Source organism: Ictidomys tridecemlineatus, chromosome 4 (assembly GCF_052094955.1).
Source record: "Ictidomys tridecemlineatus isolate mIctTri1 chromosome 4, mIctTri1.hap1, whole genome shotgun sequence".
Taxonomy (NCBI): domain Eukaryota; kingdom Metazoa; phylum Chordata; class Mammalia; order Rodentia; family Sciuridae; genus Ictidomys; species Ictidomys tridecemlineatus.
Genome location: NC_135480.1, coordinates 18,593,785 through 18,614,050, shown reverse-complemented (window position 1 = coordinate 18,614,050; position 20,266 = coordinate 18,593,785). Strand labels below are relative to the sequence as shown.

The following is a 20,266-nucleotide window of genomic DNA, read 5'->3' as shown; positions in this document are numbered from 1 at the left end:
TTTCTCCTTAATCATTAGTTGACATATAGGGCACTTTGTTCAACTTTCATTTTAGTCAAGGCTGAGTTGACATTTGTGAGTGGAACTTGCGTGGAGAACATTCATTCTATAAAGTTATTTTATAGCATCTCTAAAACATTCCACCACACTAAATTTACAACACACACAGGTGAGGTCAAAGCACTGTAAGGAATCCCCATGTTCTCCACACCTCATTTCAATGCTTATGAATTCAGAGCAAATCTGCTTCAGCTATAGCAGGGCATCTCCTGGGCAGTCCTATGGACACTGGGCTGGGTAATTCTCTGCTATATGGACAGTCTTGGCCTGTAGGATGTCACAGCTTCCCTGGGCTCTCCCTGCTTCATGTCAGGAGCCCCTCCCTCACCAGTCATCTTGGACAACAGCCAATGGCTCCACACATTACCCAGTGTCCTCTGGGGTAAATCACCCCTGGCTGGGAACCACCCATCTATACCCCTTCTACACCACAGGCTTTGAGATGAGCTATTTCAGTTTCCATACTCCTTGGATCCACCCTCTTAAGTACTGTTCATTGTATATCAAGCCCCAGGATCAAGCTCCTGGTGAGCAGGAGAAGGATCATTGCCTTGTGAACAATTCCATGCAGGGGAGTGCCCTGTGAATTATGGGACAATTTAATTTGTTCACATTTCCCAATTATTTTTTTTCCTACTAGGCTTGTGCAGGTCCTGCTTCCCCTGAGACCTTCTGCCTGATTAGGAAGGGGAAAGGGTACAGGTCCCTGGAGACCTCCTCTCACCTGATCATGCCTCCCCCCCAGGTGTCCCTTAAGCAGCATGGACCTAAGGCTGAGCTGCCAGGGTTCTTAGTTCTCGGTGGAGCACCCGAGGTGCAAATCTTTTGCTTTTGTTTTTAAGTCAGGTGGATCTGAGACTCTGGGGCCTCAGTTTCCCACATTCCAAAGTCTAAGGCTGCACGGGTAGTAGATCCCCTGCCTTGGGACTCCGGCAAGTAGGAGTCCTGGTCCTCGATTGGCCTAATACTTCTCCCTTGGCTAACTGGCAACTCGCATGAGCCCAGGGCTGTTCTCAGGGAGGGAATTGAATCTCTGGCTTCAGAACAGAAACACGGGTGTCAGTTTTGTTTTGTGAACATGAACTTCTTAGGTATGTGATGATTGATTTCACTTTTAAGGCAAAGGAAATGGGGCTCTGAGGCTCATAATGTTTGCAAAGTTCTTTTTTTTTGTGGGTCTGGTGTTAGCGCCAGTTTTGTGCTCTGGGATTCAGAAATAGTCTTGATCCTTGGGGGCCTTTGTTCTTACAATTCTGGTTAAAAACCTATAATATAACAAAAACTGTGCTAAGAAGGCCAGGAAATATGTATACCCACTGTCACCCCAGTGACACTCACTGAGTGCTATTAGATGGATGTCACTGGAGTAAGCGTTGGAGATGCAGTGGTGAGAAGATACAATCTCTCCTCAGGAGGCTTAGACTACAGTAGGGCAGTTGGCCACCTAAAACAATGTAAGCCATTGTGAACTCCTGTGATTCTGAAATAACCTTAGAAAAGGGACATGGTTCTGAGGGCCTGTAGTCTTTGGACATGGGTTTCTTGTATTTAGACAGATCTAGGCAGTACAGAGGATGACAACTTAGTATGCTGCTGGGGTGGAATTCAGGGCTTCTGTGTGTGGGGTAGGTATGAACTGCATGCTCATTTGAACTTCCTGTGTCAGAGAACTTAAAAAGCTGTAGCTGGGCTTAGTGGCTCAAGCCTGTAATCTGTTATTCAGGAGTATTGAGTCAGGAGTATCACAAGTTTGAGGTTAACCTGAGCAACTTAGGGAGACCCTGTCTCAAAATAAAAAAAAATATAAAAGACTGAGGATACAGGTCAGTGGTATAGTGCTTACTTAGCAGGTACCATAAAGAAACAAACAAACAACAGCAACAAAAATAAGACAACTTTCTATATATCACATAGTTACTATCTGCAAAACTTGGAATGTGAACCCAGGAGTCCAGACTGTTAGCACTGCTTTCTTCCATGAATGTCTTCCTGGATTTGCCCAGTGATCTAAGACTTTAGGTATGGACCTTGCCTTTTGTTTCTGTAAGTTCTTTCAGTGAGTTCCCTCTGCCTCCTGGTGGTCTTTAACCATCTTAATCTCCATCTGTGAAGAAAGGAAACTCTGTGGCATGAGTGCAAGTTGTCTGGCTCCCAGGTTCAGGGACTCTGGATTGCTACTGTATGAGACCATGTTGACCACAGCTGGCTCAGCCAAAATCCAATACGGACCAGGACAGTCTTCAAGCCAATCAGTGGGTAATCTTGGGGATGACAAGGTGTGGAAAGACTGTGATGTAGAGAAGGATGAGTCACAGAATGAGTGGGCATTGGTGGAGGGCTGTGGGAAACTTGTTGACATGGGACCCATATGATTGGCGGAAACGAAAATGTATTCAAAGAGGAGAATTGCTCATGGATTAAATGGATCCTTAGAAAGCAAACAGGACACAGTGACCAAGTATGGAGGATAAGAAATAGGAGGGGAGGACAAAATTAGAATCCAGACAAAGTTTTGTGGTCCTTTTGTGGGTGCTGAGTCCAGGGAGGTGCACCAAAGGACATCTCTTCTGAAGCCTCTGAAGGGGGCATGTGGACAGGTTGAGAACAATGTTTTGGAAACCAATTTTGGGAAACAAGCAGAGAAGAGCAATTTGGTAAAGTTGCAGACAATAGTTGAAGACAATAGAAAGTTATGTTACATGGACAGTCACGTTGTCCTTTGCACCAAATTGTCTAATGAAGTTATTTACTGACTTCTTAATAGGTCACCCCTTCTCTGCTCTGTTTCCACCAGTCCAATCTCTGTATACAAAATGATTTTACTTTCCAGTTGATAAACATTTTTGGTGGCATGGCCATCTGTAAACCCCTCAATTACTCTACATCCTTTTTTTACAGGACAAATTTCAGGTCACGAGACCCAAATAGCTGCCTGTTGGAGGTGATCTTATGGCTAATACATACAACGTGACTGAATTCATTTTCCTGGGACTGTCTCCCAATTGGGAGGTGCAGAGAGTTTGCTTTGTGATTTTTCTGCTTTTGTACATGGCCATTGTCCTGGGGAATTCCCTCATTGTGCTCACTGTCATGACCAGCAGAAGTCTGGGATCCCCCATGTACTTCTTCCTCAGCTACCTCTCCTTCGTGGAGATCTGCTACTCCTCCACTATAGCCCCCAAACTCATCTCAGATCTGCTGGCTGAGAGGAAAACCATATCTTGGTGGGGCTGCATGACACAGCTTTTCTTCATGCACTTCTTTGGTGGCATAGAAATGTTCGTGCTCACGGTGATGGCATATGACCGCTATGTGGCCATCTGCAAGCCCCTCAACTACACCACCATCATGAACCAGCAAGTGTGTATGGTCCTGGTGGTTATGGCATGGGTGGGTGGCTTTGTGCATTCTTTTTCCCAGATCCTTCTCATCTTCCAACTGCCCTTCTGTGGCCCCAATGTGATTGACCACTATTTCTGTGATGTGCTTCCCGTGATCCAACTGGCCTGCTCAGACACCTTCCTTATTGGTCTGCTGATTGTTGCTAATGGGGGGACCCTGTCTGTGATCAGCTTTGTGGTCCTCTTGGTGTCCTATGTGGTCATCCTGCTTCATCTGAGGACTCGGAGCTCTGAGGGGAGGCGCAAAGCCCTCTCCACCTGTGGGTCCCACATCACCGTGGTTGTCTTATTTTTTGCACCTTGTGTCTTCATCTATCTGAGACCATCTACCACTCTGCCTGTAGACAAGATGGTAGCCGTGTTCTACACAGTGATAACCCCACTCCTCAACCCTGTCATCTACTCCCTGAGAAATGCTGAGGTGAAGAAGGCCATGAAGAGGCTGTGGATCAGGACAATGAAACTAGATGAGAAATAGAGACTGAGACTTGGTACTGGTCCTTGCGTTTGGAATGATGTGAGTCCCAACTGATGGGGCTTAATAGGTACAAGGAAAGCTATCTGGAAGTGTTAGTGGTATTTTATCTTTTGCCCCTCTTTAAAACTTTCATATTAATTGTGTATAAAATATTTCCTTATGGATGTTCCAAAAATATAACCGGCCATTTTAGAATTTTTCTATTTTTTTAAAACTATCTTTCATGACACTGTGGTAAATATTCTTGGTTAGAGATATTCGCCTATACTTCTGACTTTCTTGTAGACTTGCTTCCTATGGTAAGTTTACTGTATTATAGATCCTAAAGACTTTTTGGTGTACAGCCTTCGATTGAGTCACGTATCTTATGAAAGTTTTAACAGAAGGCAACTCTGCCATTAATTATTTGCTTATTAAGAAATCATGTTGTAACTAAGCTCAAAGTGTCTCCAAACAAGATAGTAATTAATTAAAATGGAAAAATATAATGTCATAGTCCTTTCTCATCATTTCCCAGAGTTAATGTTAGCAGGAATAACCCAAATTGATGCCACGTGCCTCCTGATACAATGTACTTATGAGGCACACAGCATCATTACTGTGGTATTCCTACCAAAGCACATAACCTGAGTGCAGTCATGAAAAAAGCATTAAGGAAACCTGAATTTAAAAAGATTCTGAAACAATTATTGCCTTTCACTCCTCAAATGTGTGAAGACAAAGAAAGATAAAAGAATTGTTGCAGATTAAGACTGATGCCAATTAAATGCATTAGTGGGAAATGAAGAGCATTAGCGGAAAAACTATAGATGAGATAAAATAATTGCACATATATTAGTTTGCTGATTTTGAAAATAATTTCTTGCTTATATTAGAGAATGTCCTTGGCTTTTTGAATTGTTCATTGCTTAGCTAGAATTGTAAAAGGGCATTTTGTTGGCAACTTTCAAAAATTTTAGAAAAATGTTTTTATTTTTTTATTCGTTATTTTTATTGCATATTTTAAGATGAGTACATGCTGAATACATCCTGTTAGACATATATAGCAAAATGTATCACATATAGCAAAGTCTATTAACATACCCATCACCTTACAAAGTTAGCTTTTTCTTGTGGTAAGTGTAACTAAAGTCTACTCTAAGCAAAATTTTAATATATACATAACATTGTTAGATATAGTTCCCATGCTATACTTTTGATTGGTACAGTGATTTATCTTATAGAACTAAAAATTTGTATTCTCCAACCTACTTCTTTTTTCCGCTTTATGAGAAAAATTCTATCCATCTCTTTGTATATCTTTTAATTTTTAAGAATAAACCATAATGAAAATCTGGAAAAAATGTAATATTTGGGAAATTTAGATTAAGGGGAAACAGCTTTTTTTCTAGTTTTCATTTTTTTCCCTGTAAGGCAAATCATTTTACAGTAAAATATTAAAATGTTTTGCAAACTAGAGAGAAATCTTATTGTGTGATTTGCATTTCCTTGATACTTTTGTGAAGATGGATATTCTCATGTTTGATTGGTTTTGAATCTTATCAAGATTTCAGTGTTTATAAACTTTACATTTTTATTAAGTAAAATTGATTAGATTTTTGTATTGATTTATTCCATTTATCTTATGCCATCAGTTAAATTCATATTTTATTTAAAATTACTTAAAAGTTTTAATTTAATTAGTGGAAAAGTAACATACTCAGAAGTTTAAAAATAAACAAAATGAAAAGGTACACAAGTAAAAAGTTGCTTTCTATTCATTTCCCCTTTCTTCCTTCCCTTTTTCTACTTTTATTTTCTCAGTTTCCTATATTTTTCAGAGTTTTTTTTAAGAGCAAATGCACATGTAATATGTAGTTTCTCATTCATCTTCACCTTTTATAATAACACACTATGAATGGATATGAAACTTGCTTTATTGTTTTGTGCCTATTGGAGATTTTTGTATTTTAACACAAGAACTTCCCCATTTCTTTCTTATAATTTCCTGATACTCATTGAGTGGGTGTATCATTATTTACCTAAGAGGTCGCCTACTAATGAATATTTGGATTATTTTCAAATAGTCTTATAAGCAATTAAACTTGATTTAAACACGTGCAGCTAATCTGTGAGATACATTTCCAGAAATGAAACTGCATTCATGTGTATATTTCAAAGCTGGATGTTTCGCTTTTTCTCAATTAAAAACATATCACAAAGGTGTAGTAACCAAAACATGGTATTGGAATAAAGACCAACATATAGACTTATGGAATAGAATTGAGGTCCACAAACAAATCTGTGCATATTTGGTGAACTTACTTTAACCAGGTGCTAAGAGTACAGAATGGAAAAGAATATCTCTTCAATAAATGCTGTTGAGAAAACTGTATATCCATCGGCAAAAGAAGAAAAAGAAGAGTGCAAAAGAAGAAAAAAATTAAACTTATTTCATCCTGTATGCAAAATCACTGTCTATTTAAAAATCAGTAAGGACTGGTCAGCTGTCATTTGAGGTTTAGAACATAGGCTCTGGAATCAGAATCCTGACTTCTAAATTATACCTTTGTCACTTGGTGTATGTGACCTTCAGTAGTTTATTATAAATTTATACTTCAGTTTCTTCATCTACATAATGGGGCAGCACTAGTAATTATTTCATGGATTCCTTTGATGATTACATAAAATTTCATGCAACATATTTAGCAGAGTAATAGGTCTCTATTAAGTATTCCATTGTGTGTGTGTGTGTGTGTGTGTGTGTGTGTATGTGTGTGTGTGTGTGGTGAGACAAGAGGCAGAATGAAACAGCTCTTTTCCTTTTTTTTCTTTAGGCTGGTAGAAATGCCTGCATGGGCTATCTGTTCTGATTCTTCATGCCATTTAGCCAGTCTTTATTAACTTAAAAAAATTCTTCTCATTTGTTTTCATTGGTGTGAGTTTTGCAACATTTTTTTCTTCTCTTTCAGAGGTGTGTTACTGAGAAGTTGGGAAAGGATGTGACTGTGACAGAAGACAATGCTGTTTATTTTGAAACTAATAAATTAGGGGCTTGTGAAGGTGATATACAGAAAGATTTAATAGATGTCATTAAATAGTGCAGACGGGGCTTTAAAGACAGAATTTGAGTTCCATAGTGTTTCTGGTGGGGTATGAATAGGAACAAAATGCCATGTCTATACTTCATATTTCTGTACATCTATATTTCCTTCTTCATTTCACCAGAGATATACAACTTTGGAGAAGCAGCATGGCTATGCAGAGCAGATTAGAATAGTCAAAAGATGTAATAATCTTTTTTGCTTGGGAAATGATGGCTAGGAGTTCTAGCCTTCTAGACTTCTAGACTCTAGACTTCTAGAAGCCCCTGCACAAGAAAAGCATGAGCTGAGAATCTGTGGCAAAATGCTTATAATTTTACAGTGAGCAATGGGAAAACCCTTAGGATAGGAATTAGATGACTGCTGGTTTATCCAGCTACCAACATATATGTCAGTGTTCCTTTTAGACTAGAAGGTCATTGCTTGTCTGGAATTCTTTTGTTCAGACTGTCCAAAGAAACTGTGTGAAGTGGTCCTGATCCACTTGGTTACAGTCTTACTGGAACTCACCGACATTACTGTCCAATAAAGTGTAAGGGCAGAAGACCAAGAGCCCCTTCAGGATGTGTATGGTAGGGACCTGTGGGTGATTTGATGTTGGATTCTTCTCTGCCACTTACTTGAGAACAGGAGGGGGCCAATCATGAGGGCAAGCAGAAGTCTCATCTTTATAATTGGGTTAATTAGAGAGACAGGTTCCTTTACCTCTGAATGTAGCAACTGGGAAATTTTTGCTTTTCCCAGAAACTCCCCAGATGCAGGATGCTAGAAAACTTCAGGGAATTCAATTCTCTGATCTCAGCTTTCCCTTTCCATACACCTTAAATGTTTTAGGCTTCTTAGCCCAACAAACATTTCCAGCTCTTCTTCATGGAGGTTTTAGGGTAGACCGACCCTGTTCTATTTCCTTATAATTCTCCTCGTGAAAAAGTCATTAAGTGCTGGAGTTGGCACATGGAAGTGGGGGATGGGAGAGGTCAGCACTTATCAGTGCCTTTTATGGATGAAGCAGATTCTGAGTCCAACCTTGGGCCCCTTCAAGGATGAGCAGACCCTCAGGTGAGGTCTTTTATGCACATTTTTGGCACTTTCTGTTGGTGTTAATCTTGCTTCACATACCTCCCTTCAAGGGCAGACTTTCTTAGACTTACTGTCGTCTGATGGGCAGAACTTTGGTTGTTGAAACCTGTCTGATTAAATGACAGGACAAGAAAGTTACCTTGGCTTAGAATGGATTTTACAGTCGTTCTCCTCAGAGCTACTGGTAACATGGTCAGCACAGAATAATTTGCAAAGCTAGTTTTCTAAGTCAAATTCTGAATAACAAAATTTTCAGGAATATTCTTTTCAGAAACTCAAGGGACCTGCCTAAGACATCCTTACATCACCTTCTCTGGGAGAAATAAAAGTATTAGCTCCAGTTGAGCCTGAATGGAGATTAGCCCATGCAGAAGCCCAAAATTTGCTGAGGAACAATCTTGAACCAAGATTTCCAAATTTTAGACCAGTAAACACTAGCATACTCTATTTCTTTGATAACTTTTTCTTTGGACATTGTGAGTTAAATAAAATCCTGTTTTCTTAGGGTGAGTTGGTGCAAGTGAATCAATTTTCTGACTACAAAAGATCTGGAAAATAAGATTAAGAATCAAGGTAACAAACCATATTCAAGGTAAGATTATTTCACCAATTCTCCTGGGACATGCTGAGAATTATTTAAAAAAAATATCTTATTTTTGAGACTACATACCCTTCCTCTGTGAACTTTCATGTATGTACTGTTTATAGGACACCCTCAGAGTTATTTTGGCTTTGAAATAGCTGGAGTAGCAGATGGAACAATGAGACATCACAATAAAACATGCATTAACATCTACTCTGTGTTCCCAGATTTGTGCCGAGTGCTTTGAAGGATAGGATATAAGAGATACTTCAACAGCCTTCAAGAGCTTACATTTTCACTGGAGAGCCCTGACTGATACATGTAAACCATATAGACAATGGTGACAAGGTGCTAGAGGTAAGCACGCTAGTTCTGAAGGAAAATCTTGCAAAGATGTTTTTTCCTTGGCATCCCAGTTTGGTTGACTCCAGAAACATGCTCTCTTCTTCAGGATTTCTAAGCTTTGCACAGGCTGCCTGGATAGAAATTATACCTGGGGCAAGTGAGCAATGGAAGCTGGACTGCATTATTATTTTCTTACTATTATTATTATTATTATTGCTATCATCATCATCATCATCATCATCATCATCATCTTATGCTTCCTCCTGGCTTTACCTTTTTATATACATGGTTCTCTTGTCTCGTCATGGTATCCCTCCCTTCTAGGCACAGTTTGGCATGAGCACCAGGAAGAGAAGTCGATAAATGAGACGGGAAATGAAACAAGTGTAGAGCAGGAGCCATGAAAACTGATTTTCTTCCCAGGTCTCTAACAAGCAGCTGCTGAATTCCAGGCCCCAGATTCCTCTTCTGTAATTTAGGAGTCCATGAGCTTCTTTCCAAAATTAATGGTCTATGTTTTCTCAGTAGATGAAACTAGAAAAGAGAGGGCCCTCTGTTTCTCTATGACATGATATCTAGAGAAAAAGCGGGGGAAAGGGAATGCTGGAAAAAGCCAGTGGGGCTGTCTTATCTTTCAGAACCTCATAGAACACAGTACCTATGATAGGAAAAGTCAAATGGGAAACCACAAGGTAGGGACTAGATTCATTTGAAAGTTTTGGAAAATTTTCATGGAAGTTGTTTAATGAGGTCAGCAGATCTTATGCTTCTATGTTCATCCCTATTTTAAGTTTTCTTAACCACCATCCTTGGAAAAACATGGAAACCTTATGAATTAATTTGCTGTCTCATAAAATCACATTGTTTTTTTTCCCCTGAATTTCTTGCTTTGGTCTGTCAATTAAAAAGTCAGAATTAAAAGTTATTTTAGACTCCACAGGCAAAAAATCATGACTGGTCTGATGATCCCTTTATGAAACAATCTCTCAACTGTTCTAAATTTCTATCTACAGAATCCGCATTTGTTAGTTTCCTTCCATTCCAAATCCATTTAATTTTTAACTTTTTAAGACAATTTGATAATTACCTTGTACATACATCTTGCTCTGTTAGCCTTTAACAGTCTTGAATAAAAACAAACTATAATTTTTTTTTTTAAATCTGAAGACTAAAGAGATCCTTTCACAATCTCTCAGAGGACAAGTCTCATTGCTACCCCAGATCAGAGGCAATTATATAAACAGAGATGATTTGTTTTGAAGCTAAAGTTCACAGATAATATTCACTCAGAGTCATTTTTCCCCATGAGATGAAACCTGTTCTTCTCGTGTAAGATTCCTGCAAAATTATTTCACATCTTGTGTGTGAAATGCCAGAACTTCAGCTGGGTGCATAGAGGAGCATGGCAGTGGGGTATAGGGAAAGGGGACAATAATGAGAGGGCCATACTATCCCTTTTTACAGATTAGGAAACGGAGGCTGAGTAGGTTTGATTACTTGTTCAAGGTCAGATAGCTCTTTTGAATCAAGGTCTGTATTTAAAAAATGTAAATGCTTCTGCCACCTTTCATAACTTCTGCAGAGTATCTTAAAGTAGTTATGTAAAAAGAGCATCATATCAGTCTTGCCTTATAACACGGTGTGGAATGAATTTTGTACATTGAATCCCAGAATTTCTCAATCCCAATTATTCTGCCATCTAGGAGACTAGATGGACTCCCTAACAGGCATAAGAAAGAAACCAAAAGTATGGGGATATGACAAAGTCTCCAAGCATCAGCTACTCTCCTTGGAGGTGGGTATAGAGAGGGGGAAGGATGTGAGGTGGTAACATGTCAGAAGTGTTTCAATTGTTAATTAATTAAGTACTTAAGTTGTGGACAAATGCAAATAACAAAATTGACCATTTAACATTTATAAGTGTAAAGTTCATTGTTATTAAAGTACATTCATGGGCCGGGTGTGTAGCTCAGTGGTAGAGTCTTACCTAGTGTGCTTGAGGCCCGAGTTTCATTACTAGCACTGAAACAAAACAAAACAAAACAAAAAGAAATAAAAATCATACAGTATTGTATACATAACATTGTTTGCACTGCATATATATATAGTATTATATATTGTATGTATATATAGTATTATACATATATAATTTCATACACATGCACACACTGTGTGCAATCATCGCCACCATCCATCCACAAGCCCTGAGCTGCCCCAAAGTGAAAGTTAAATGTTCGACAACAACTCCCCATTCTGCCCTCCCCAGCTCCTGGAAAGCAAGGTTCCATTGCTCTACTTTCTGTCTCCATGCACTTGATTACTCTGGATACGTTGCATAAAGGAACTCATAAAGTCACTTAGCATGTGCAGTCCCATGTTTTAGCAGACAACTGTTCTAAGGGCTAGTAAGATGCCCAAATCAGAATCTTGGAATACTATCAGTTTGCACCAGCAATGGGGGTTGTCAAACCTGCCTCCTGCAGCAAGAGCACCTTAGTGCTCACATGGGGTCTGAACAGGGTCATAAGGCAGAATAAATTCATAATCAATTATACTCAGAGTTGATAATTTGGTTTGAACATTTATGAGCTCTGGAGCCTGGTTGGTTTCACAGGCTGGAGAGTAATTGCTGCTGAGAAATTCTATCACTTGGGATAAAATATTGGTACCATGTTCTGGTATAAGATAAGACTGATCTGAAACTGCTAGTGTAAGTCATTCTTTTAAAAAATATTTTTATACCTTTATTTATTTATTTTTATGCAGTGCTGAGTGCCTCATACTGCTAGGCAAGGGCTCTACCTCTAAGCCACATCCCTAGCCCTATGAGTCATCCTTCATAGCAGGAGACCTAGTGCAAGCATCTAAATTTTGAAGAATATGGATCTTAGTTTGAATATGAGCTACGTGACCTTGGGCAAGTGACTGCATCTCTCTGTTTCTGTTTCTTTATCTATAAAATGTCCTCTGATTTTTGTTTGAGGATGAAATCAGCTAAAGCCTGTGCTTGGATCCGAGGAAACACTTCAGTGTAGCTTCACAACCAAGTCAAATCGGATTCTGAGAATAGTGTCAAACTGCAGATAATTGCTGTGTTATCCATTTGGTCTTCTGGAGTCCATGCTCTGGGGAAACTCAGGGCAGAAAGGGAACTCAAAGGGGAGCAGAAAGACACAGATGTCCAGGTCCGAGAAGGATGTTTCTAATGACTGAGGACAGTTTTGCTGATTCCAGGGGTCAGCTCCTGTGCTTTAAAACATGGCAGATACAAGCAACGTGACTGAAATCCTTTTCCTGGGATTTTCCCAGAACCAGAACGTGCAGAAGGTCATTTCTGCCTTGTTCCTTCTCATGTACACGGCCATCGTGCTGGGCAATGGCCTCATCGTGGTGACCATCGTGGCCAGCAAAGGGCTCACCTCGCCCATGTATTTCTTCCTCAGCTATTTGTCCTGGGTGGAGATCTGCTACTGTTCTGTCACAGCCCCCAAGCTCATCTGTGACACCTTGACCAGGAGGAAAGTCATTTCCCTCAAGGGCTGCATCACGCAGATCTTCTTCCTCCATTTCTTCGGCGGCACTGAGATCTTTCTTCTGACGGTGATGGCCTACGACCGCTACGTGGCCATCTGCAAGCCCTTGCACTACAGGGCCATCATGCACCCGCGAGCCTGTGGCCTCCTGGTGGCGGCGGCCTGGGGTGGGGGCTTGCTGCATTCTCTCGGGCAAACCTTCCTGATTTTCCAGCTGCCTTTCTGCGGCCCCAACGTCATTGACCACTATTTCTGCGACGTGCACCCGGTGCTGAAGCTGGCTTGCTCGGACACGGTCCTCATCAGCCTGCTCATCATCCTCAACGGCGGCTCCATCTCGGTGCTGAGCTTCGCGGTGCTGCTGGCTTCCTACGCCGTCATCCTGCGCTCGCTGCGCAGCCGCAGCGCCCAAGGGCGGCGCAAGGCCCTCTCCACCTGCGCCTCTCACCTGGCGGTGGTGGCCCTCTTCTTCATACCCTGCTCCTTTGTCTACATGCGGCCCTGCGTCACCCTCCCTGCGGACAAGGTTGTGGCCGTGTTTTACACGGTGCTCACGCCCCTCCTAAACCCGGTCATTTACTCCTTCAGGAATGCGGAGGTGAAAAGTGCCGCGTGGAGGCTCCTGAGGAGGAGAGCAATCGGGGAGGGAAGCAGATGACTGAGGCCAAACTGGGGGAGCTGGGTAGGAAACTGGGGCTCCTAAGATCCCACTCTGCCCCTACCTCGCCTGATGGGGTGGCCTTGGGGTTAGTCGCCTTCTTTATTGGTTTCAGTGTCCTCCTCTGTATGGGATTGAGTAAGATGGAAGTGATCTCTAAGATGAAATGGGGGAGTCTTCTAGTGCTTCAGGGTCCTTGAGGCAGCTCCGCTGGTCTGGAGAGAATAAACTCTTCCAGAAAACCAGGTCATTCTGGGAGGGTGAAGGGGGAGGTGGGAGAGAAGGAGGTCTGTTTTAGCCCACAGGGTCTGTGTCTTCTAGATTTGCAGAGCCTGAGCCTGTGGTGTTGAAGTGACAGTAGTGAGGGGTCCCTCCTGTGCCTGGAATCTGCTGGCCTGACACCCTGAGGATTTGCTGAGAGGGTTCCGTTGCAGGCCAAGCTGACTTAGAGGAGTCCTCAGAAGACATGGATTTGTTAGGAGATTCACATGAGCTTGTGCCAGAGTTAGATTAGGGTTTCTAAAGAATCAAAGGGAAACACAAGAGATTTTTACCGTCATTTGAAAGCACTAGACAAAGATGCCCTTTTTCTAGGTGCATGTTTTATTTCTGATGTATTATTAACATTTTGATCTCTAAAATTCACTTTTTTTCCCCACTTTTGTCTGCCCTTCTTCTCAGTCTGGCCACCTCTTGACTTCTTAGGCTTCACATGCTTTTTAATAAAACACCCAGGTGCCTCACTTCCTATACCATCATACTGCCTAGTTGGGCTCCATCTGCGAGTGCGCCATTTCACCCAGTCTTCATTTGAGGGCTGCTGGTATGGGTTATTTAACTGTAGTTGCCCCTTATTACAGTCCTACAGCATTTAAAACATCTTTCAAAATAGTCTTATTTCCGACAGCTATCAGACCATAATAGTTGTATGTATGCCCCAACACTAAACCAAATGCCCTTCACTTTCAGCAGATCTATTTTTTCCCCACGTTTTCAGACTAATTGCCTTCTGATTTTAACAGTGTCCTTCTCAAAAATCTTTAATGACTCCCATTGCCTTCTGAATCAATTGTACATTATCTTATTTCATTGAACTAATAGTTACTGAGAAAATAAGCTAAGTTCATTGCATATGTTAGTTCAAACTAATACAATGATGCTGGGAAATGCTAATTATTGATTTAGTTGTTTTGTAAAGGCAGGCTCTAAAACTCATAGGTAAAATTACAGATAGTCAGAATTAATACTCCTAACTCTTTATACCATGGTTGAAATAGAATACAATGCAGAAATCCTTTTGTTAGCTACAAACTCAGAGTCCATTCAAGTGTTTGCCTTGGAAGATACATAGTGTCAGATCCAGACAAATCAGACATAGACATGATAAAATAACAAAAACATGTTAAACAAATAAATGAACAAATAAATAAAATAATAGATGTCTCAGGCTCAAAGTAACTTTGTGAATAAATGGTCATAAGTAATTGTATTAAATTCAACTGGTTCTTAAGCGACTCACATCCTTGTCAAATGCCTTTCCCAACATTGTAAAGATAAAATAAGACTTGAGAGAAAGAGAATGATATCAAAAGGGAGAGAGAGATTGGCATTAGAAAGCTGGGCTTCAGGTCAATCAATAAACTTGAAAAATGGCAGGAGGTTCTACTGTGAGTATATTAATAACAACTGGAGGGTGGTGAATGGTTATTAAAGTTTCACTGTCAAGAACAAGTTCACAGAGAGTAAGGACAAAGGAAGTGAAATCCCAAAGGATGGTGTCCCAGCACTATTTTCACTACAATTATTTTGTTATTCTGGCTGCAAAAAACAAATAGAGTGACATTTGCTAATAACATGAAAGTAAAGAGAGCTTCTGCTCTGTATTAGAAATACTTAGACTGGCTCTGATTCCTGAATCTCTTGGAAAAGTGTGCATAGAAGACTCAGAATAGCAGAAATACATAGACTTGCTGAGGTTGGCAGGAAGGGTTTACATAGAGGAGCCAAAACAAAGCAGCTTCTGAATGTTAGAGAACAACAAGGAAGAACAATGCCAGAGAAAAGAGCAAGGAAATGTCATCTCCTAAGACGTTCTGCCTGGGAATATTGAGCATCTTTTCTTTCCCAGAATTTCCCAACAAAAATATATGTGTTTTGTAGCATTTTTATTTCTCATACTCTCCTCTGAAATTCTGAAAATGGTTTGCACAGATGGTTTACATTTACCCACAGGATGGAGAGGAAAGATAGCTCTAGAAATAGCCAGTTTTTGCCACTGAAGGACGCTATAACAAAAACAGTGTAATCATGTATATACACCAAAAAAGACTTTGGCTGCAGGTATGTGTCCTAACCATTTTTAGATGGAAAAAAGTTTTAGCCATATTTTATTTTTATTGAGACTTAAATCTTAAGTATAAAACATGAACATTATTTATATATGCTCTTTTGTAACACTCCAAGAAAGGATCAAGTTTATTCTGGTGTGAGAACAAATGCCTGCACTGAGTTGTGCAGCTGGTACACTGGCCATCACCTGAAAATCGTTGTATGGTGCGAGTGCATTATAGTTCTTCCTCTCTCTAGCTGAACAACACTGGGAAAATTACTTGACCTGGAAACTCAGTTCCCTCAGTTGTAAAATGGAGACAGTAGTAACATACATCACCTGGGAGCATTGTTGTAAGGTTGTTGTGAGATAATGTATTTAGCCTAGTGCCTGGCACTCAGTAGGTTCTCAGTAAATATCAGTTATTATTAGATTCCTCCCTCCCTCCCTCCCTCCCTCCCTTCCTCCCTCCCTTCCTTCCTTCCTTCCTTCCTTCCTTCCTTCCTTCCTTCCTTCCTTCCTTTCTTCCTTTCTTCCTTCCTTTTTTGTACCAGCAATTGAACCCAGGGATCCTTTACCACTAAGCCACATTCCAAGCCCTTTTTTATTTTTGTGACAGGGATCCACTAAGTTGCTGAGGCTGGCTTTGAACTTGTGATCCTCCTGCCTTAGTCTTCTGAGCTGCTGGGATTACAGGTGTGTGCCACTGTGTCTGAATAGATTTTTTTAAAAACAATTAGAGCATTATAGTTATACATCATAGTAGATTCATTTTGATAAAATCGTACATATATTTGATGTACATCTTTTAGTCCCCATTCTCTCTTCTCTCATCACTTCTTCCTCTTTCCCTCTATTCTCCCTCCTCTACTCCTATTGATTCTCCTTTTATTTATTTATTTTTGATTGTTGCTTTCTATATAAAGATAAAATTCCCAGTGGTATATTTATATATGTACATAACATGATTTTGCTAAATTCATTTCCCATTTCCTTCCTGTCCCTCTTACCTCTTTCTTGATCTTCTTCTACTCCACTGATCTTCCCTATATCTTTATAATATTTGATCTCCCCTTCTTTCCCCTATATTGCTCTAGCTTCCATTTATGAGAGAAAAAATTCCACTCTTGACTTTCTGAGTCTGGCTTATTTCACTTGGCCTGATTTTCTCTAGTTTCATCCATTTATCAAGAAATGCCATGATTTCATTCTTCTTTATGGCTGAATAAAACCCCATTGTGCATATCCACCACATTTTCTTTATTCATTCACCTATTAATGAACATCTAGACTGGTTCCATAACTTGGCTATTGTGAATTGTGCTGCTATAAATATTTATGTGGCCATATCACTATAGTATGTTGATTTCAGTTCTTTTGGATATATAACAAAGAATGAGATAGGTGGGTCATATGGTAGTTCCATTCTTAGTTTTAAAAGGCATCTTCATACTGTTTTCCAAAGTGGTTATACTAATTTTCAGTCTTACCCACAATGTATGAATGTAGATTTTCCCCCCACATCATCACCAGCATTTATTATTATTTTCATTCTTGGTAATTGCCATTCTGACTGGAGTGAGATGCAGTCTCAGTGTGGTTTTGATTTGCATTTCCTTGATTGTGAGAGATGTTGAACATTTTTTTCTTGTATTTGTTGGCTATTTGTATTTCTTCTTTTGAGAAATGTCTGTTCTCTTACCCGTTTATTAATTGGGTTATTTGTATTTTTTAATGTTAAGTTTTTTGGAGTCTTTATATATTCTGGATATTAATCCCCTGTCTGAGGAACAGGTGGCAGAGATCTCCCATTCTGTGGGCTTCCTTTATATTCTTAATAATTTCTTTTGTTGGGTAGAAGCTTTTTAATTTATGCTATCCCAATTCTTGTTTTATTTCTTGTACTTTAGGAGTCTTTTATGGGAAGTCAGTGCCTGTCTCAATGTGTTGGAGTATTGAGCCTATATTTTCTTGTATCAGTTGCATAGTTTCTGGTCTAATTCCTAGGTCTTTGATCCACTTTGAGTTTACTTTTATACAGGGTGGAAATAGGGGTCAAGTTTCATTCTTCTACTTAGGGATATACAGTTTTCCTGAAATTATTTGGTAAGAAGGCTATATTTTCTCCAAAGTATGTTTTTGGCTACTTTGTCAAGTATATTGGATGACTGCATCTGTGAGGTTTATTTTTAATTATTTATTTTTTTGAGATTATTTTAAAGGTGATACTTTCCCTAATTTTTTTTCTCATCAGATTCATTATTGTAGTTTAGGAAAAATGTTGATATTGTATCCTATTTTGCTAAGTTTTTTTTTAAAATCAATCTGGAAGTCTTCTGGTGGATTTTTTTTGGGGGTGTTCCAAATATAGGATCATGTTATCAGCAAGAGATAATTTGACTTCTTCTTTTCCTATTGGTAATCCTTTAATTTTTTTCTCTTGTCTGATTGCTTTGGGGAGAGTTTCAGGAACTATGTGGAGTAGGAGTGGTGAGAGTAGAATGTTTGTCTTGTTTTTGTTTTTAGAGGAAAGACTTTCATTTTTTTTTCCATTCAGTATGATGTTGGCTTTGGGTTTGCCATATATAGCATTTATAATGTTGAAGTAAGTTCTTTCTATGCCTAGTTTCTCTAGTGTTTATAAACTAGAGAAATTTTCTTTATTGTAATAATCATGTGATTCTTGTCCTTAACTCTATTTATGTAGTGAATTACTTTTATTGTTTTGCATATGTTGAACCATTCTTGCATCTTTAGGATGAAATATAGTTGATTATGGCACACTATCTTAATGTGTTTTTAAATGCAGTTTGTGAGTATTTTATTAAGGATTTTTGCATCTATGTTCATTAGGGATATTGGTCTAAAGTTTTCTTTCTTTGATGTATCTTTGTCTGGTTTTGACATCAGGGTGATATTGGCTTCATAGCATGAATTTGGCAGTGTTCCCTCCCTTTCTGTGTTGTGGAATAATTTGAGGAGGACTGGCATTAATTCTTCTTTAAAGGTCTGGTAGAACTTGGATGAAATTCTATCTGGTCCTTAGCTTTTTTATTGTTGTTGTTATTTGTTTCAAGGTTTTTAATCCATGCTTCAAAGAAATATTTTTTCTCATTCTAATCCTATCATCTTTTGGATAATTTTAAAAGTTACATTGCAAATTGCACATAACAGCCAGTTAGAATTTTGCTTGAAATTGTGTTGTATCAACTTGAGAAGAACTTATATTTTATGAGATAGAATCATTCATGGGTACGGCTAACTCTTATTTGGCACTGGACAATAAAGTCTTTAAAAAACTAAACACATAGAGTTCCGTACAAGGGACTTATTGGAGAAATGTTCCCAGGGGAAACTGTAAAGAAAAAAGGGAAGCCAGTCAGGGACTGGGAAAAAATCTAAACCAGGATGCAGTTGCAAGTAAATTCCACCAGAGGGTCGCTTTAGCCTGATGATTTTTTAGGGAACTTAGGGACTGTGAATTATGGCAAGGGTTGTTTTGACTGGAGGCAAGGAAGTATAGTTTTTATACTCTCACACTATTTAGACATTAATTAAGGGATTCTCTGTGCCTGGATAGGGGATATAAAGACCCAGGCATTTTTGTTTATTTAATAGAGGGAACATGGACTTCAGAAGCAGGTGCTAGCTGTTGGAAATACAACATATAAAGGTCATGAACAAATAAACATAAAAAGCAATAGTAAGGGAGGTGACAGGGATGTGACCAGACCTTTACAATCTGTTCCATGGTTTCTTTTTATTGTATCACTCCTGGACTATGGTTACCTTAAACACTTTTGGGTCTTTTACTAGACACAGTCACATCTGTGAATTCTGTTGATTTTGCTCCTAAGTCTATCTTTATTTCTTTTTAAAACCCTGGATAGGAATTCTAGCACAATGTCCAATGCAAGCACTGATAATATAATTCTTTTCCTTTCCTAATTTTAAAAGGAATTTTTCTAAATTTCTCCAATAGGAATGTTTAGAGAACTTTGGGGGTAGATATACTTCCATAGATTAAGAAATTTCCTTTATTTTTAATTTATAATAGTTCTTATGGAGGTTGAGTGCTATTATTATTTTCTGCAGTAAAAAAGTGCTCAAACCAAGAATTCTAGGAGATTATAAGTCATTAGTAATGAAAAGATGAAATATAAAAAGCAATGATACATTACTTTTCTGGCATACTAGGAAAAATTCCTTTCTGGGGATGTTTAAATCTCTGATTTAATGACTTTAGTAGACACAGGATTATTAGGGCCTTAACTTTTAGAGTCCATTTGGTAGAAGATTATGCATGCACATATTTAGTCCATTTCATCAATGATTTTGAATTTGAAAAAATATACAATGTTGTAATTTAGTGATGCAGTAGGAGACCTTCTCTTATCCTTGAGAGACCTGCACTATTTCAGTCAGTGTGTTTGTTCCAGGTTCTGCCTGTCCTACATTTAGAAGATCCTTCAGAGAACCTTGACAAATATTATCCAGAATGTCCATTTTGCCTTACAGTATAAAATAGAAAGCCAAAATTAGCAACAGGCTAAAGTGAGGGTTTCTGTCCTCTTAGCTGCAAGAGATTTGGGATATGGGGTGTGGGACATAGGTTATTTACTTATTTAGTGCTTTATGGTAATCGTGGGGTTCCTTGTGACATATTCATATGTGCACATAACATAATTTATAAATTTAATTACCCCAGTATCACCC

The 20,266-nt window shown here is 39.1% G+C and overlaps 2 protein-coding genes across 2 annotated transcripts; both read left to right on the top strand.

The window, feature by feature from the left end:
* Nucleotides 1–3,009: 3,009 nt before the first annotated feature.
* Nucleotides 3,010–3,939, top strand: LOC101969305 (olfactory receptor 4X2). The gene has a single exon (XM_005329959.2). It carries the CDS (start codon nt 3,010–3,012, stop codon nt 3,937–3,939), a length of 930 nt encoding a protein of 309 aa, XP_005330016.2.
* An 8,349-nt stretch (nt 3,940–12,288) lies between these two features.
* On the top strand, nt 12,289–13,221 carry LOC101955793 (olfactory receptor 4X1). The gene has a single exon (XM_005330073.1). It carries the CDS (start codon nt 12,289–12,291, stop codon nt 13,219–13,221), a length of 933 nt encoding a protein of 310 aa, XP_005330130.1.
* The last annotated feature ends 7,045 nt before the right edge of the window (nt 13,222–20,266 follow it).